The sequence below is a fragment of the Arvicola amphibius genome, chromosome 10, assembly GCF_903992535.2.
Source record: "Arvicola amphibius chromosome 10, mArvAmp1.2, whole genome shotgun sequence".
In the NCBI taxonomy this organism is placed as follows: Eukaryota; Metazoa; Chordata; class Mammalia; order Rodentia; family Cricetidae; genus Arvicola; species Arvicola amphibius.
The window spans coordinates 79,349,228-79,369,290 of NC_052056.1; the positions used below are offsets into that span (position 1 = coordinate 79,349,228).

General features: G+C 43.2%; 1 protein-coding gene across 9 annotated transcripts in view; it reads left to right on the forward strand.

The window, feature by feature from the left end:
• Window positions 1-20,063, forward strand: part of Hectd4 (HECT domain E3 ubiquitin protein ligase 4) — a 188,671-nt gene that overhangs the window by 107,700 nt on the left and 60,908 nt on the right. For 5 of the 9 annotated variants that reach the window (XM_038345151.2, XM_038345152.2, XM_038345153.2 and 2 more), the window contains exons 30-39: window positions 2,896-3,031; window positions 3,127-3,283; window positions 3,372-3,538; window positions 7,454-7,600; window positions 8,571-8,755; window positions 14,265-14,418; window positions 15,636-15,916; window positions 16,110-16,299; window positions 17,762-17,843; window positions 19,382-19,584. In XM_038345151.2, coding sequence (XP_038201079.1) covers window positions 2,896-3,031; window positions 3,127-3,283; window positions 3,372-3,538; window positions 7,454-7,600; window positions 8,571-8,755; window positions 14,265-14,418; window positions 15,636-15,916; window positions 16,110-16,299; window positions 17,762-17,843; window positions 19,382-19,584 — 1,702 coding nt within the window. The remainder of the gene's footprint in view (window positions 1-2,895; window positions 3,032-3,126; window positions 3,284-3,371; window positions 3,539-7,453; window positions 7,601-8,570; window positions 8,756-14,264; window positions 14,419-15,635; window positions 15,917-16,109; window positions 16,300-17,761; window positions 17,844-19,381; window positions 19,585-20,063) is intronic. The other 4 variants (XM_038345155.2, XM_038345156.2, XM_038345159.2 and 1 more) reach the window with 1 other exon arrangement.

The following is a 20,063-nucleotide window of genomic DNA, read 5'->3' on the forward strand; positions in this document are numbered from 1 at the left end:
TATTTTTTTGTTTGTTTGTTTTTCGAGACAGGGTTTCTCTGCAGCTTTAGAGCCTGTCCTGGAGCTAGCTCTTGTAGACCAGGCTGGTCTCGAACTCACAGAGATCCTCCTGCCTCTGCCTCCCGAGTGCTGGGATTAAAGGCGTGTGCCACCACCGCCTGGCTTGATTTTTTTTTTTGATTTTTTTTTATGGTTTTCTTTTTTTTCACTCATTTTTTTTATTAAAAATTTCCATCTCCTCCCCTCCTCCTCCCCCTTCCCTCCCCTCCCTTCCACCCATACCCCCACTCACTCCCTCTCCAGGCCAAAGAGCCATCAGGGTTCCCTTCACTATGTTGAGTCCAAGGTCCTCCCAACTCCCCCCAGGTCCAGGAAGGTGAGCAACCAAACTGACAAGGCTCACAGTGAGCCCGTCCATGCTGTAGAGTTCAAGCCCATCGCCATTGTCCTTGGTTTCTCAGTCCTCCTCCACCGTCAGCCACATTCAGAGAGTCTGGTTTGGTCGCCTGTTCCATCAGTCCCATTCCAACTGGACTTGGTTATCTCCCGTTAGTTCTGTCCCACTGTCTCAATGGGTGAACGCACCCCTCACGGTCCTGACTTCCTTGCTCATGATCTCCCTCCTTTTGCTCCTCATCAGGACCTTGGGGGCTCAGTCCGGTGCTCCAATGTGGGGCTCTGTCATTTTCTCCATCCATCACCAGGTGAAGGTTCTATGGTGATATGCAAGATATTCATGAGTATGGCAATAGGATCTGGACATTTCTGTAAAACAGCCTATTTTTAATGGAAACTTCAGTCACTCTATAATGTTGATGATACTTTCCAGGGGGACTCGCAATCATAGATAACAAGCTGGTAGCAGTTGAGAAACAGGTTTACCATATTTTAAATTTAAGCTGCCTACTCTAAAGATGTGAAAGGACTTTCCCCTACAATTTTGACTTATTTTATTTCAGTTTTCCCCCCTTTTCATATGTGTGTATGGGGGTACACGTGGTTTTGTGCCTTTGAGGCCCAAGGTTGGGAATTATCCTTAATTGCTCTTTCATCTTAATCCTTGTGCAAGGCCTCTGGCTTAAACCAAGAGCTCACCCATATGGCTAGTCTTTCTTGCTAGCCAGCCTACTCTGGGGCCACCATACCAACCTGACATTTACATGGGTTCTGGGGGTCTGAATACTGGTTCTCAGGATGCTATGACAAGCTTTTTTAATGTTTGAGTCATCTCCCCAATCCCTCAATTTAGTTATTTATTTTAAATAAAACAACTTGGGGCTGGAGAGATGGCTCAGCAGTTAAGAGCACTGGCTGCTCTTCCAAAGGATCAGGGATCATTTCCCAGCACCCACATAGCAGCTCACAACTGTCTGTAACTCAAGTTCTAGCGGATCTAACTCCCTTACACAGACATACATGCAGGCCAAATACCAACACACATTTTAAAAGAATTTAAATAAATAAGTATTTTTAAAAATTTAAAAAGTAGGCCGGGCGGTGGTGGCGCACGCCTTTAATCCCAGCACTCGGGAGGCAGAGGCAGGCGGATCTCTGAGTTCGAGGCCAGCCTGGTCTACAAGAGCTAGCTCCAGGACAGGCTCTAGAAACTACAGGGAAACCCTGTCTCGAAAAACCAAAAAAAAAAGAAAAAAAAATTTAAAAAGTAAAATAAAACAACTATGGGACTAGAGAGATAATTCAGTTGTTAAGAATCCTTCCTGCTCTTGCAGAATACCAGTTCAGTCCCCAGCACCCATGTTAGGAGGTTCACAATCACCTGCAACTCTAGCTTCTGGAGATGGGATTCTCCTTTGGCCTCCATAGAAACTGACACTCGTATATGTGTATACATATACACATGCATACACATTTAAGAATGAAATAAATCTTTTAAAAAGTTAAAAATAAAACAATCATTGTCTTGTTGTTAATGGGTTATCTAACAGGAAAATGCAGTCATGGTCTAGCTCAAGTGTAATATTTTCTCCAACAACTATAATCAAGGTAGAGCTGTCATTCAAATAGCCCAAAGTCAGCTTAATATTCCTAAATGTACACACAGTCAAAGGCAGTCTCTGAAATAAATGATTCTGCATTTATTTTAATGAAGAAGTTTGGAGGCTGGCAAAAAAAAATTCAGGTTCCAAATTGTGCAACTAGAGAACAAAAGCCAATCTAGAAGTGCCAAGGCCCTGTAAAGATGTAGGGATACAGCACAGTGGGTCAGTGCCTGAATGCCTAATTAATATGCAGTAGCCACGGTCAATCCCAATACAAAAAAAAAAAAAAATTAGGAGGGAAAGGAATTGGTGTTTCCATTTTGCACCTTCTTACCTTTTTCATCTTTTCAGTCTTGTATACTGAACCTAAGACCTTCTGCATGCTAAGAAAATGATGTACCACTGAGCTGTAGTCCTGGCTGCCTTCCTTTTGAGAATGCTTATATTGAAGCTTGGCATAGTGGCACACACCTTTAATCCCAGCACTCGGGAGACAGAGGCAGGAGGATCTCTTGAGTTTGAAACCAGCCTGGTCTACAGAGCGAGTTCAAGCACAGACAAGGTTACACAGAGAAACCCTGTCTCAAAACAACTAAAAGAATACTTAAATGAAATGAACACTGATAGTTATTAAATGAATCTTTGTCCTTTCTTTGGAAATCTAATTTAATAATAAAAACAAAAGACTAAATTTTCAAGCTAAGATAAAGTTTAGTGATGTATTTAGGTTTTTAAAGTTACCACTTTGTTGGGTATTGTCTGCTAGCTTGATCACTGGCTGATCCCTGACATAAAGTGAAGATGCACTTAGTGTGGTGCTTCCATTACACTTAGCTGTGCTGTACCTCTCTGCAGACGAGACAGAAGTGTTAAGCATTTTTCCTTCTTCTTGCAGCATGTAAGTCAGCTTCCGAAACAAAGGTGGCATCTCACGCTGTCCGGCAGCCAGTTTTCCTTCGAAGCATGTCTGCTCCTTCTGACCTGGAAATGATTGGTAATGAAGACTTGGAATTTACTAGAGCAAATCAGAGGTAAACAGTTTTTGGCCAAGGCAGGATCCCAATATTTAGAGCACACAGTGTTCAGACAGCCTCCCTGAACGTGGTTGTTTGCTCATTTATTACAGTTTTGTTTTCTGTAGACGTCGCCACGTGACCAGTCACCGCAGTAGCTCCTTTACACTCTTGCAGTCGCTGGCCATCGAGGACAGCAGGGATAAGCCCACTTACAGCGTCCTTCTGGGGCAGCTCTTTGCTTTCATTGGCACCAATCCTGACCAAGCGGTAGGTCACAACATGCAAATGAATGGCTTTTGGCAGCTGAAACATATATGATTGTGAAAGTCAGTGTCCATGTTCTTGTGCATTTCAGGTGTCCAGTAGCAGCTTCCTTTTGGCTGCACAGACAAGGTGGCGGCGGGGAAACACTCGGAAGCAGGCCCTGGTGCACATGCGGGAGTTGCTGACTGCTGCTGTGCGAGTTGGGGGAGTGACACACCTGGTGGGGCCAGTGACAATGGTCCTTCAGGGAGGACCCAGGTCAGTGGTTTCTCTTTAATTCACACTATTCCATCCACCATGGGCCAAAGCACACAGGGGCATTTGCTAATGTTGCCTTCCCCCCCCCCCCCAAAAAAAAGTTTCTCTGTGTTTCCCTGGCTGTGCTAGAACTCGCTTTGTAGACCAAGATGGTCTCGAACTCAGAGGTCCACCTGCCTCTGTCTCCTTAGTGCTGTGATTGAAGGTATGAACCACCACTGCCCGACTGTTCTCAAATATTTATAGTGGTATATGATTTTGGAAAATATCTCAGGATACAAACAGAACATAAAGGTCTCTTTCACACCTTCCATCGTAAATTGCCCTGTTCTTTTTGAGTTTGTTGTATCAACCATATATATACACATACACAACTCCTTCGTTCTCTTTCTTTTTTTAATTTTATTTATTTTTATTTTTTTAAATTTCTGCCTCCTCCCGCCTACCATTTATCTCCCCCTCCCCACCTCTACTCCCCCTTCCTCTCCTGTCCCAAGAGCAGTAAGGGTTCCTTGCCCTGTGGGAAGTCCAAGGTCCTCCCCTCTCCATCCAGGTCTAGGAAGGTGAGCATCCAAACAGGCTAGGCCTCCCCAAAGCCAGTATATGTAGTAGGATAAGAATCCAGTGCCATTGTCCTTGGCTTCTCAGCTGCCCTCAATGTCTGCCATGTTCAGGGAGTCCGGTTTTATCCCGTGCTTTTTCAGTCCCAGTCCAGCTGGCCTTGGTGAGCTCCGATTAGATCAGCCCCATCATCTCGGTGGGTGGGTGCACCCCTCGTGGTCCTGATTTCCTTGCTCATGATCTCCCTCCTTTTGCTCCTCATTTGGACCTTGGGAGCTCAGTCCGGTGCTCTGTCTCTATCTCCATCCATCGCCAGATGAAGGTTCTATGGTGATATGCAAGGTATTCGTTAGTATGGCAATAGGATCTGGCCGTTTCTGGCTCCCTCTCCTCAGCTGCCTAAGGAACTAGCTGGGGACATCTTCCTGGACACCTGGGAACTCCTCTAGAGTCAAGTCTCTGCCAACCCTAGAATGGCTCCCTTAATTAAGATATATATTTCCTTGTTCCTACATCCACCCTTCCTATATCCCAACCATCCCATTCCCCCAAGCTCTCCCCATCTCCCCTTCAAACTTTTCTCTCCCCATTCCCCCATCCCCCCATCCCACCCCACCCTCAAGTTCCCAATTTTTGCCCGGCAATCTTGTCTACTTCCAATATCCAGGAGGATAACTGTATGTTTTTCTTTGGATTCACCTTCTTATTTAGCTTCTCTAGGATCACGAATTATAGGCTCGATGTCCTTTATTTATGGCTAAAAACCAATTATGAGTGAGTCATCCCATGTTCATCTTTTTGGGCCTGAGTTACCTCACTCAGGATGGTGTTTTCAATTTTCATCCATTTGCATGCAAAATTCAAGATGTCATTGTTTTTTACCGCTGAGTAGTACTCTAATATGTATATATTCCACAGTTTCTTCATCCATTCTTCCACTGAAGGGCATCTAGGTTGTTTCCAGGTTCTGGCTATTACAAATAATGCTGCTATGAACATAGTTGAACAAATGCTTTTGTAATATGATAGGGCATCTCTTAGGTATATTCCCAAGAGTGGAATTGCTGGGTCCTGAGGTAGGTTGATCCCGAATTTCCTGAGAAACCGCCACACTGCTTTCCAAACTGATTGTACAAGTGTGCATTCCCACCATCAATGGATGAGTGTACCCCTTACTCCACAACCTCTCCAGCAAAGGCTATCATTGGTGTTTTTGATTTTAGCCAATCTGACAGGTGTAAGATGGTATCTCAAAGTTGTTTTGATTTGCATTTCCCTGATTGCTAAGGGAGTTGAGCATGACCTTAAGTCATGTGTGATGTTTCACATAGATGAGTTTATGTTATGTTGTCCGTCCCTATAATTATGATTGGTTTTCTCAGTACATCTTGATTATCATGGTCTTTTCAGCCCATTCTTAGGGATCTGCTTCTTCATTGTTAAAAGCCCCCACAATACTTTGGCTTTTATACTTAACTTGTGTCTGCTCATGGACACATAGGTCATTATTTTCTTTTGTTTTGCATTAACTGCAGTGATACAGTCTCCATGCTTTTATACACTTTAGTGATAATTTTTATTTGATCAATTTCTCAAATCATCATTATAGATTCTAACTCAGAAGGCTTTGGCATATGTTTGGGGAGTTTTTTGTGCTAGGGGTCTGAGGCCCTCAGCAGAACAGGAAAGGTTGGAGCTGCCACTGGGGCCTTGTGCTTTCTGGTGTTGTTTGATGCAATAGCCAGCAAACAGAGGGTCCGTGACTGCTCAAGTGAATGTCTGGAGAAGGTTCTGTCAGCCAGAAAAGCTCGTGCCTTTTTTAAGAAACAGTGTTAGCATGGTAGAGGCTTAAAAAACTGGATGTTAGGTCTTGCTTCAGTCCATTGGGCCTCCCTGGTTGTTGGTCAGAGACCACCATGTTAGCAATCCCTGTGACAAAGCCTATGACTACATTTCCAGGGTGCCTGAAACAAAATGTTCAGAAACCAGCCACCCCTACTTTGATAACCATTTCCCCATTTTTACACAGTCTTAAATATCATTTATTAAAATTTTGAAAATATGAAGAAAATTCCAAAGAGTAATATTCTAATGTACAACCTCATAACATTTTAGTGTTTGTTCTTTTTTTTTTTTTTTTGTTTTGTTTTTTTTTGTTTTGTTTTGTTTTTTTTGTATGGCTTTACTTTACTGCCATTTCAGCAATGATTCATGTGTTTCTCACCAACCAATTGTCCAGTACACCCACCATCTGAGGTGCAAATGCATCTTCAACAAACCTTCCAGTAGTGTTTGTTCTTATTTAATTGTGGGTCTCCACTATGCTGCTTCCACAGTAGGGACTACATCATACACAACAACCCTGTTCCGTGTGTGTGTGTGTGTGTGTGTGTGTGTGTATGTGTGTGTATGCGTGTGTGTGTATGCGTGGACATGCATGTGTACAGGCAGGCACTCAAAAACCATGGTTTATGTGTGGCAGTCATAGGAGAATTCTGAGACTCACTTCTTTCATTCCACCTTGATGAGGCAGGGTCTATTTTCTGTCACAGCAGTGCATCCCCCAGATTTGCCAACCCATGGGCTTCAGGCTGGTCCTGCCTCTGCTCCCTACCCTCACCCCCATAGGAGTGTGGTATTAAAGGTGCCACCACATCCAGCTATGTTTCAGAAAGCTAATTCTGACTTGTGCATACAAGGCCTTTACCCACTGAACTGTCTCTTGGCCCAGTTCCCTATTTTTAAACTCTACATTATTTATGTTTATTTTTGTTATCATAGAAAGTGTTACATTGCAAATCTTTGTAAGTAAAACTATAACTTCAGTTCTCAGTTAATATTAATTAAAATAGAATCAGCCCCATGTTGTGTTTTTTTTATTGGAAAAGGATTATTTTTCATTTCCCAGGCTCTTGTCCTCTGCTAGTAATTGGAGCATGAACTTTAAGGAGATGCTGTCTACCTGTCTAGCTCTTTGCTTTTGCATTAGTGTCACTACCTTTCCAGTCCTCAGTGCTGCCCAGGATATGACAGACATGTCTAATGCTTATTATTACATACAATCCCTGCTCTTACAACTGCTGTGTGTTTAGCATTATCACAGGGTCTGAAGAACCCTGTAATAGAGCGCCCTCTGTAACTTTCCCTAAGCCAAGATTGCCTTGGGTCCTCCTACATGTGGAACGTCTTATTAAGGGACCCTTGGGAATCCTTCCCAACATTTTTCTATGGCTCTGCAGCTTTTGACACTGAGCTTGGTGATCTCCAAGATTTTTTTAGCTCTGGATTCTTAGCACTGGGTTCTTGGAAGGGCTCTTGTGCTTCCCTCATTACGCATTGGTTCTTGTCTCATAGAATTGAAGAGCTCACCTGTGGTGGGATGGTGGAGCAGGTCCAGGAAGCCTTTGGTGAGACCATGACTTCTGTGGTGTCTCTGTGTGCTCGTTACCCTATTGCTTGTGCAAACAGCATTGGACTCCTGTGTACCATACCTTACACTAGGTGAGTGCGGACATGCCATTTGCTAAGTGTAGATTATACTCAATGTATTCAACTAAGCAGAAGGCAATTTTTTTGTTTTGTTTTATCCTGTTTTTTAATTTATAAAATTGTATTTGGGGAGCTAGAAAGATGCCTCTTGCTGAGGATATGAGTCCCAGGGGATCCACAACCTTTTTCTGATGTGTACAGCCACCTGCACACACGATATTCATCACACTAGACACAAATGCATACACATAAGTAAAAATAAAATCTTGTAATTGGATTTGTTTTTGTTTTGGTTATCTAATATCTTCTAAAGATTTTGTCCTACTGGCATGTGTCTAAAGTTCCTTAGTTGAGTTGCTGTGTAACCAAATGTTGCCATCAGGATTATATTTCTGTGCAGATATGGAGGTTTAAAAAAGACATATCTGGCAAGGATCTTTTTGTCTTTGTACAATTATTTTCTTTTTGGGTCACTTAATTAGTATCTTGGAGCTGTTAACTGTTCACGGACTCATTTGAATACCCTATAATAAGGTAGTTACTTGTTGGGGGAGGCTGGAGAGATACTCATCAGTTAGAAGTTCTGGCTGCTCTTCCAGAGAACCCTGGCTCAGTTCCAAGTACCCACATGGCGGCTCACAACTGTCTACAACCCCAGTTCCTCGGCCTCCAATGGTACCAGACACACACTATGCATGGATAAATGTGGAGACACAACCCACGAATAATCTTTTTTGAAAACAGATAATTATTTTATCTATTATTAAGTTGACATTCTATATGAACAAACCTGATTTTTGAAAGCCCTTCTCTAAGGGATCACCACAATAGGAAAAGTTTCCTGGGTGAATATACATCGTAGCACCTAATGGTACAAACAAGGTACCAATACATTCTACCCCTCTCTAATAACCGAACCTTCCTGAGATCTCCACAAAGGCTTGTCAGTTGTGTGGTTCATTCCATTTCTGCCCTTCCCCAGGAGTGAAGAGAAGTGCCTGGTCCGCAGTGGCCTTGTGCAGCTCATGGACCGACTCTGTAGCTTGAGCAGTCAGACTGAGTCCAGCTCTAGTGAGAAGCAGACAAAGAAGCAGAAGGTGGCTACCATGGCCTGGGCTGCCTTCCAGGTGTTGGCTAACCGCTGTGTGGAGTGGGAGAAAGAAGAAGGTGAGCAGTGGTTCTCCTCTCTATCCCTGTGGGTAGCATAGGAGAAGTCAGTAGTAATCAGGTGGTCCTCACCAACTGATGAGTTCACAAAGCTTCACATGGGTGTGGTTCTGTAGAAGCTCACAGCTGTCCTGTGGCACACCAGGTAACATCCTGCCCAGTAAGGAAGATGATAGCCCCCAAACTGAGATAATTTCTCTGAAATTGTTTATATAGTACTAACAGTCTCCATATTTCTGTGAAATGATTGTGCCACTGTATTTTAAAGAGGATATCTTCATATTCTACTTTTGGTGTGCAGTCCAACTTTAAAAGTTAACTCTAAAGGGCTGAAGAGTTGACTTAGTGGTTGGGAGTACTTGTTGCTTTTGCAGATGACCTGTGTTCAATTTCCAGCACCTGCATGTTTACTCACAACGATAGGTAACTCCAGTCCACGGGTACCTGACATCTTGTTCTCACCTTGGGGGTATGTGCACATACATACATGCAGGAAAAACACTTGTACGCTTAATTATTTTATTTATTTATTTATTTACTTACTTACTTACTCTTTTTTCGTTTTTCGAGGCACAATTTCGCTGTGTAGCCCTGACTGTCCTGGAATTCACACTGTAGATCAGCCTGGCCTTGAACTCAGAAATCCACCTGTCTCTGCCTCCCAAGAGCTGGGATCGAAGATGTGTGCTACCACCACCCAGCTACATTTAATATTGTTTGTCTGTTTGTTTTTTGAGACAGGGTTTCTCTGTGTAACAACCTAGCTATCCTGGAACTATCTCCTGTAGAGGAGGCTGACCTTGAACTCACAGAGATCTGCCTGCCTCTGCCTCAGGTTAAAGGCATGCACCACCACCTCCCGGTCTTAATTTTTTTTGAAGACTTTAAACTTTTATTAAAAGATATTTTTGAATTGCTTCTTTTGTAGTTTACTCTTTTGCTGATTTTTTTAATTGAATTTTATTGAGCTCTACATTTTTCTCTGCTCCTCTCCCTGCCTCTCCCCTCCCCTTCAGTCCTTACCAAGGTCCCCATGCTCCCAATTTACTCAGGAGATCTTGTCTTTTTCTACTTCCACTGGCCTTAATTTTTTAAAAGTTAACTAAAGAGCAGTTTTCCTCAGTGTCCAAGGTCTGTGTATCTATCTTGTCTGTCTATCTGCCTATTTATTCGCTATACAATTTTTTCAAAAACAGGGTTTTTCTGTAGCTTTGGAGCCTGTCCTGGAGCTAGCTCTAGACCAAGCTGGCCTCAAATTCACAGAGATCCACCTACCTCTGCCTCTTGAGTGCTGGGATTAAGTGCTTAGCGTGTGCCACCACTGCCTGGCTCACTGTACTTTTTTAAAAAGAATTTCTGTTTTCTTTTCTGTTTGTGTTTTTGATTTTTTTATTTAATATTTTTAATATTATTAAAAATTTCCATCTCCTCCCCTCCTCCCCCTTCCCTCCCCTCCCCTCTACCCATACCCCCACTCCCTCCCTCTCCAGGCCAAAGAGCCATCAGTGTTCCCTACACTGTGTTAGATCCAAGGTCCTCCCAACTCCCCCCAGCAAAGGAGGGAGAACATGAGCAAGAAAGTCAGGACCGTGAGGGGTGCGTTCACCACTGTGTTTTTGATTTTTGTGGGGTTTATATAGTCCTGCCTATCCTGGAACTCACTGTGTAGACCAAACTAACTTATAGAGATTCACTTGCTTCTTCTGCCTCTTGAGTGCTGGGATTAAATGTGTATGCTACCATATCCTATTTTTTTGTTACATATATTTGTATGTGAGTTGTTTTTTTTAATTTGTGTTCATACATGTGTATGTGGGTATGCATGTGGAGTCCAAAAGACAACTTGTGGGAGTTCGTTCTTTCCTTTCATCATGTGTCCCATGATGGAGGACTCTTAAACTCTGGTTGTTTGGCTTGGCAATAAGTGTGATTATCCACTGAGCCAATTTGCCAACCCTCACTTTGTATTCTAATGTTTCCCTTTTTTTCTTTTTTTCTAATTTTCATAGTTTTTTGAGACAGGGTTTCTCTGTGTAGTCCTGGCTACCCTGGAACTAACTATGTAGACCAGGCTGGCCTTGAATTCAGAGATCTAACTGCCTCTGCCTCCCAAGTACTGAGATTAAAGTTGTGTACCTGGCTGTATTCTATTACTTAAAAGCCTTTTATACTATAGAGTAGATAGAAAAGGAGTTAAGTTATTGTTCCCTTAAGAACTGTGGTCTTGGGCTGGAAAATTGGTTCAGCTCGAAAATGCTTGCTGTTCTTGTAGTGTGAAGCGGCGGGGCTGCGTCCCACCACCCGGCCACCGGCTAGCTTTACACCCGAAATAATTACATGGAAACTGTATTCTTTTAAACACTGCCTGGCCCATAGTTTCAGCCTCTTATTGGTTAATTCTTACATCTTCCTTTAACCCATATTTAGTAATCTGGGTAGCACCACGAGGTGTGGCTTACCAGGAGAGATCTTAACCTGCGTCCATCTCGGAGAGGAGCAGCATGGAGACTCCCTATGGAGACTGCCTGAAGCGTCCCCCCAACTCTACTTCCTTGTTCCCACAATTCTGTTCTGTCTACTCCACCTACCTAATTTTCTGTTCTTAAAGGGCCAAGGCAGTTTTCTTTATTAATTAACCAATGAAAGAAACATAGATAACTCTCCTCCATCATTTCCCCTTTTTCTGTTTAAACAAAAAAGAAAGGCTTCAACTTTAACATAGCAAAATTACATATAACAAAACAGTTATCAAGCAAGTATTACAGTTACAATATTTAAATCTATTTTATCTTTTATCATAACTAAGGAAATCTATAACTATCTATTTATTCTTCAACTCCATCAAAGACTCCAGAAGGATATAATATTACCTAAGTAAACAAGTCATTTGTAACTTTCAAACTCTAGAAATGACAGAGACAACTCGCTGCCTAGACAGTCACCCAAAGTTCCTCTGTACCGTTGGGGCATCCATCTTCAGCCTTCAGGCCCATAGTGTCCAGCAGACTTTTTCATGAAGCAGGAAATTCCAAAGACAGTTCAGTCACTTTCTGCTGTGTCCTGCAGAACGTCTCGCAGACTCTTTCATGAATCAGGAACCCCGAAAGACCATCTCACCTTTAGGCAAGTTCAGAAGTCCTCTCTCTGCGGGTTCTTTGTGTCCAGTTTATGGAACAGTCCAGCCAAGAGCAGTTTCTTGCCCAAATGGCTAACAAACTCCATAAGTAGCCTCTTCGATGCCCATCTTCCTCTTGAAGCAGATTGGTGCTGCCAGGAGCAGACGTGTCTCATTGTCATGAAAAACCCTAAGTTATTAAAACATTAAATGCCATATTCTGCAGTCTTTGAAAGATATGAAGAATGTCTATCTAACTGAAATATATCTCTACATATCTAGAAAATCTAATAACATGACTACAAGCTTAACTATTATTGATGATTATCCATTAACAAACTATATTTCCTAATTATACATTACAGTTTTTAAAATGAACTACAATCACAATAGCTTAATCAAGATCAGAAATACATATACATATAACAAAATTGACCTTAAAATCTATACCAATGCAAATTATTCATATCTATATCATCCCCCCCTTTAAATGTAAAGAACATTTATAAACAATATTCGGGAAAATGGGCGCAGTTATTTCTCTCCAAACTGCTTCCTGCTGAATGGGGGCGTTGTTATTTAGGTCTTTCATGGTATAACCTGTCTGCCAGGTTCATCTCAGTCGGCAGTTGAGCGAAGTAATTTTTTGAAGATGTTCATAGCAACCTTTCAGGAGGGCGTGGTCTATCATACCATATTGGGATAGAAGCAATCCACAGAGTCTCGTCCTCTGTGAAAACAAAAGAAGAAACTCTTTTCCAAAGCATCATGTTCTTAGATCCAAATCCTGAAGTCATACCATTAAAATGTCCATTCTGGTCTAGCCTGGCAGCCCATATAATGAAATGTCTCTCTGTACTTAGCTCCTTTACAGTCAAAAAAATCAAAGAAAACACAACAAAATACATAATCCAGACTCTCTGTGAATTTTCCATTTTTACGTGGCTTATTTTTACTCTATCACTTTACTTCTTTTAATCTATAACTATCTGTACTCTGTCTCTTTAAAGACTTTAACCTTTTTTTTTAAGGCATTAACTTTATTCTCTATATTTTCTTTTTCTCTCTTTTAAGCCTACGTGAACCATTTAAAGGCCTTCTATGTCTGAATCTTTTCTATTGTGAATCTGTAATTTTTTACTATCCAGGAGCACTTCTTAAAAGTTTGACCACTTCTTAAAATCTTAAGTTGCGCTAGGTAGAGGTAATAATATACCGCCTGTTTACAGCCAAGTCTAAACCTTAACTGCGCTGTTATTATGGTAATTGCGATAGACCTGTCTGAGCTCAGCACAATTCAGCATGGCGGAGCAGAGCCAGAGCTGCTACTGCCTCAGTCATTTGGTGTCCCTGAGCTGCACACAGTTACAGGTACACAGCAGTCCACATTGGAGCTTCACTCAGCAGTTTAATTTTGATACTGAGCGTGCAGCACAGAAACTCTTTTAATCCAAGTCACAGCCGAATCTGACGCGCAGAGCACCGCGCAGTCTGAAAACACCTCTCTCTCTATGGCGGCAGGAATCCGCAAATGCTGTCCCGCTCCCCTAAGCCTGATTCCGCCATCTGCCCAGGTGCAGGAAGGGAGCAGTGAGCCATTGGCATGGTCTCAGAGTACTTTCTTTCCGATCCCAAGCGGGCAAGGTTTTTAAGTGGATTTAGTCACCACGTTGGAGCGCCAATCTGTAGTGTGAAGCGGCGGGGCTGCGTCCCACCACCCGGCCACCGGCTAGCTTTACACCCGAAATAATTACACGGAAACTGTATTCTTTTAAACACTGCCTGGCCCATAGTTTCAGCCTCTTATTGGTTAATTCTTATGTTCCCAGCACCCACCTTGGGCAGCTCACAGCCACCTGTGACTCCAGCTCCAGGGACCTTAGTCTTTCTCTCGCCTGTTTGGCATCTGCACATACGTGTGCAGACAGTATGCAGACACACGCATATTAAAACAATAAATCTTAAAAAGAGAACTGTGGCCTGGCAAAAGAAATTGGTGAACAAATAATGATAATATGACAGGAACAGAGGCCCAGTGGATGTACTTACATAGTTCTATGGAACAGACAGGCATGAATTAATTGTATTTTATTCTCATGAGTAGGTCTTCCCTCAGTATTTACTGTTATGCATAGATATTGTTTAATGAGACTCTGACTAGTTAATGGACCATTGAAAAAGATAAAATGAGTCTAACGGATGCTTTAATGTAGGGAAATGGAGAGGGAGGACTCACCATGCAGGGAGAACAGGAACAACTCACCATGCAGGGAGATGGAGAGTGAGGACTCAACCATGCAGGGAGACCAAGAAGAAGCACTCACTATACCTACAGGCTGGTATGTTCTCCTTCAGTGCTCACTGCTCTTCCTTCCCTTCTTTCTACCTCTGAAGGTGGCTCCACAGAGGCTGTGCACTCAGGGCTGGCCCGTCAGGTGTCCAGTCTCCTCACCAACCACCTTGCTCGAGCCACTGAGTGCTGTGGCAACCAGGCTGCTGGAAATGATGCCCTGCAAGATGTCCTGAGTCTTCTCAATGACCTCTCCAGGTATGGAAGGCCCTGGAGCAACCTGTTCCCCTTCAGTGGCTGGAGTAACTTTTGCTTCTGTTGTTGGAATATCCAAGTTCCCAGACCTTTTTGATATACTGGTGCTTTGAGGAAAAAGCCATCTAGATGTAGTATTTTGTCTCAACATGTGAGGATTATCTAGAAGTGTAATACACTGTTGTTTGCTTTATGACTTGATGGCACCAGCTCATGGCCTTGCAGGCATGTGCACTTGCATTTCAAACCCAAATTTTGGTTATCTCAAAGTAATGTAAAGGATCAGTCCAGGCTGGTGGGTAGCTTGATGGTGTCTGATGTGTACAAGACCCCAGCCAGGTTCCATTCTCTGCACCACACACTCATCGAATCAGTCAGTGCTTGTAATTACTGTGTTCTTTTACACTATATCTTTAAACAGGAGTGATTTCTAACTGGAGGTTTCTCTCCCATCTACTAGTTCCTGAATAACCACTCTGAGGCTTAAAAATTAACTATAAACTGTTTGGCCTATTAGCTCAGGCTTATTATTAACTGACTCTTAAATTAACCTGTTTCTATTAATCTATGTATTGCCATGTGCCCCATGATTTATCAGTATTGCTCTGACATTTTCTCCAATGACTGCTGGCATCTCTCTGACTCTGCCTTCTTTTTCCCTATATTTTTGCTTGGATTTCCCACCTCACTATACTGAGTGGCTATTGGCCAAATCAGGTTCTTTATTAACCAGTGGTTATAAGACATATTTACAGTATACAGAGGGTCATCCCACATCACTCCATGGGTGTTCCCATAGTGGGTTCTTTGGCTTTTGCTGGCCCACTAGGTTTAGCTGTTGCAAGTCACTGGTGTTAGGGACTGGAGTACTGTGACAGCTTTGCTTCTGGCACACGCTTTCTGAAGGCATGAGTGCTGAACTGCATAGCTCCTAGTTTGGGCTTCTAGCCTTGGTGCTCCTTGAACCCTCTGGACACATGAGCTCGAGGCTCCAGAAAAGATGGGGAAATCACCCTTTTCAGGTGTTATTGGTTAGTTTTATAAACGCTTATTATTTGCTTGCTCTTGACTGCCGTTCTCTGCACACATAATATCAAGTCCATGCCTTCTTCCTGTGGTCTGAGCTCACTGGTTTGTCTAGCTTCACCTAGGGAACACCCATTTCTGATATCTGTGGATGATGCCTTTTCAGCATAGCACTCTTTCTCCCTGTCTTGCAGGAGCCACATAGGGAAAGCCATCTTGAGCCAGCCAGCCTGTGTATCCAAGCTCCTTTCCCTACTGCTGGACCAGCGTCCATCCCCAAAGCTAGTGCTGATCATTCTTCAGTTGTGCCGTGCAGCTTTGCCTCTGATGAGTGTAGAGGACTGTGGGAACGTGGAGCTCCCACCCTGGAGCTACTCTGTCCCCTCCCTGAACAGTGAGCAGGAGGACCCTAGTGACCCAGCCTCCAAGATCGCCTCTCTGCTCTTAGCCAAGCTAGCAGACTATGTGGTCCCAGGTGAGGAGTGCCTGAAAAGGAAGATGGTGCTGGGAGCTCAGCTCCTGCTTGTGGCCAGGCCCCAAATGTACCTGTGTGTTCCATGATAAAGAGAGAGATATTGGGAGTGGGAGAGGTGAGAAGCTTTTAATGTATGGGGAACTGCACAAAAGCGTTGCAGTGTTTCTGAGTGGACCTTGATTTTTGCTTTAAGGATGTCAGACGGTTCTTTCTCCAACTGCTTCTGAACCTGACACCACATTGACAAAAACCAGTCCTAAGAATCCCTTAAAAGGAGATAAAGATCCTGGAGAAGAGAGTGAAGCAGTGGACGGCAAGCTTTCCATATTCATCCACAAGCGGGAAGATCAGTCCTCCCATGAAGTCCTCCAGCCATTGCTGAGGTGACTGCAATGACTATAGTAGCAATGCCACCAGAGACCACCCATGTCACAGGCACTGTGCATATGGTGACTACTTCAGCCCTCTTGACAACCCAAGTAGGCACACACTGTCACTGCCACCCCTGAACACAGGCCTAGGCCTCCAGAACTCCACTGTGAGCTGTGACTTGTGCTTCCTGTCTAAGCCAGCAAAGAACTCAAGCATGTGGTGAGCCAGTCACTGTGTCACTCCTGTGGGGTCTGCAGTGACTCTGGCTGTGAGAAAGACAGTGCTTCAGATGTTGGCACTCTTCAGCTAAGGCAGAAAAGAAGAAAGTTTTTAAAACATTAATTGAATAAAGTATAAATAATACAATGACTCAACAAGGAAACAAAAACATGTAATTGTCCTTACAAGGCAGTAGGGATGCTTTCTGGGGAACATAGACAAGTGACTCTCTTCATATGAGTGATCTGTAAAGTCATCCTTGTGGTTTGGGTCCCTTGTTTGCCAGGATAGCATATGAAAGCAAGTGACCTCATCTGAGCATGGTCATAATAAGTGCTGAGGTGAAGAACTCTCCAAGAACATGTGGCTGCATAGCCATCACAAAACTGATATAGTGAGGCCCATTCTGGAGGAGAGGGTGCTAGATTATTAGGAGCAAAAGGCAGGCCTTCCCTCAGGCACTGCATTCATACTGCTTTTGAGCCTCCTGGCAGACTGTGGTGTTCAAAGTGCCTCCTGTGTACCAGGCTACCTCCTTATAACTGTCTTATAACCCCTTTAAACTGCCATGTTGGGGCTGGAGAGATGGCTCAGCGGTTAAGAGCACTGACTGCTCTTCCAGTGGACCCGGGTTCAATTCCCAGCACCCACATGGCAGCTCACAACTGTCTGAAAATGCAGTTCCACAAGACCGGACACCTTCACACTAATGTACATAAAATAAAGTTAAATAAATAAAAAAAGTAAAAAAAAAAAAAACCAAAAAACTGCCATGTTTAACTGAATTCTTAAAAACAGACTTTGTTTTGGGTCCTAAAATATCTATAATTATGAAAGTTATTTTTCGAAAAAGAGTCTATGGATTTTTAAGAGCTAATTTTAAATTCAGTAAGGTGACTCAGCAGATAAAACCCACTGCAACTAAGCCTGGTGACCCGAGTTTGTCTCCAGAAGCCACTTGATGGAAGGCAAGAACAGACTCCTATAAATTGTCCTATGATGTCTACATGTCTACACCCATGCTGTGGAGCATGTATTCTCTCTCTCTCTCTCTCTCTCTCTCTCTCTCTCTCTCTCTCTCTCTCCCTCTCCCTCTCCCTCTCCTTCCCCCCCCCCTCTCTCTCTCACACACACACACATAATATGAAGCCAGTGTTGGCATCTAAACAGGGCCTAGGCACTGTTTGCTGAGTACACACGCTCGTTCTGACACTCTCTGTAAAGTAAAAGGCCTCTCTGCCTTCCTTTTTGCAGTAGCTCAGAAGGACGACCCTTTCGACTTGGTACTGGTGCCAACATGGAAAAAGTTGTTAAGATGGACCGAGACATGACCAAGGTAACCTCATGAGGAAAACTGATGGAAGAACTCATTTGTCACACTTTGGGCTTTTGAAAGAAGTCATTATTTTAAGAGTTAATTCATGTTCTCCCTCCTTCTGCTCCTCATTTGAACCTTGGGAGCTCAGTCCAGTGCTCCCCCACAGGGCAGGGAACCCTGACTGTTCCTTGGACTGGAGAGGGAAGGGGAGGGGGGATGAGGGGAAGGGAAGGGAAATGGGAGGAGGGGAGGAGGTGAAAATTTGTAAAATTATATAACTTAATAAAAAAAATCAAAATTAAAAAAAAGTTAATTCAGTTGGGTGTGGTGACATGGCCTGTATTCCCAGCTGAAGCTCAGTTTAAGGCTAACCTGAGCAACATAAATAAGACATATGAGATGTCAGCTCAAATTTACTAAATTAGCCAGGAGTAACTTTCTACTTCCCCCACTTCCCAAGTGCTGGGATTGCAGATGTACGACACCATGTCTGGTTTTGCAGGGCTGAAGATTAAACCCAGAGTCTCATAGATGCTTGATAAGCACTCTACCAACTGAACTACATTTCTAGGAAAATAACTTAATTTTGACCTATATATTTTTCTTAGCCCTTTTAAGAAAGTTTTATAGTATAAAATAGTTATGAAATTGAAGAGAGGTAAAAGACTGAGGATGCAACTCAGCTGGTAGAGCGTTTGCCTAGAATGCCCTGGGTTTGATCCCCAGCACTTTGTTTTACCAGGAGTGGTGACACACACCTGTAATTCCAGTGCTCAAGATGTGGAAGAGGCAGGAGGATCAGAAATTTAAGGTTTCCCATTTCATATCACAAGTTTGAAGCTAATCTGTGATATATGAGCCCCTATCTCAAAAAGACAGACAAAAGAGAATTGTAGACAAAAAGATCATAAAGATATAAAACATGCTCACATTCACAACTCATTAAAGGAATAAAAGCAACAGTGGTGAACAACTTGTTTAAAACAGGTATTGTTATGAGATGTGTTAATACTCATTAGTGTCAAGAATAGGTGAATAGGCAATTCAAGAGTTCCAGGCTAGTTCAGGAGGCAGAGGCAGGTGGATCTCTGTGAGTTCGAGGCCAGCCTGGTCTACAAGAGCTGGTTCCAGGACAGGCTCCCCCCAAAAAACTACAGAGAAATCCTGTCTCCAGAAACCAAAAAGAAAAAAGAAAAAAAGTTCCAGGTTAGCCAGGAGTACATCATAAGACAAGAGCATATTCTTCTGTTTTATTTGAAAACCAAATAGAATAGAATTTCTGTATCTATAAATAAGAGATGGCTAAATTCATTAGCGCATCTAGAAACAAACCTAACTCAAAACCAATCAACCAGATTATAAGATGTGTTTAGAGCAGAACCCAAGAATCACAAAATCACCATTTACAAAGCAAAATCTAAAGGATTCTGAGTTTATGGAAATGTCTGTCCTGTGATATATGTTTCACGCTGTATATGGTGACGGGGAGGAGATCTGAGAGAACATAAGTTAGGAAGAATGAAATGAACAGTGTGCTGTCTTCAACCCAAACCCAGGGTGGCTGCTGTGAAGTGATCACAGAGGAGGCCTCAGCTGCCCTCCGGAAAGCAACCAAGTGGGCACAGTCAGGCCTCATTGTCAGTGTCGGACCACCAGTGGAATCCATCAACCCAGAGACTGTGAGCGGGCTGTCTACGGGGGACAAAAAGAAAACTGCCCAAACCTCCATCTGCCGAGAGAGGAACTCTGAACTCGCCAGGTAGGCCTCTCAAGGAGGTGCCACGTGTTGGGATTCTTCCAGACATGCTGCATAATGATTTTAATTGTATACTATCCCTTAACCTGCTGAGAATAAGAAGGAGGGCCAGAACCACTCGTGGTTGTAGGACTGCTCCAGGGGAGAACCACAGAGGCAGTGCTGAGGCTGCCATGAGAGCCAAGTGACATGACAGCTCAGGAGTCCTCTGAGTGTTAGTGAGCTGCTTTGCACACAGTGCTTCCTCACTGTCCCAACTGACCACACACCTCTTTCTAGGGTTAGAGTCAAGGAGCTTATCATGGTGTTGTGCACTCATAGCTGAGGAATAGCTGCAGCCTGTGCCTGTCTTTGATTCCCAAGGTTTCTGTGGTTAAAAAAACAAAACAAAACAAAAAACAGAAAAACAGCTTAGGGTCCATTGTTGCAGAGTGTACTAGTCAGCACTTCCTAACTTGAGATACTGGTTATATCTGATTTAG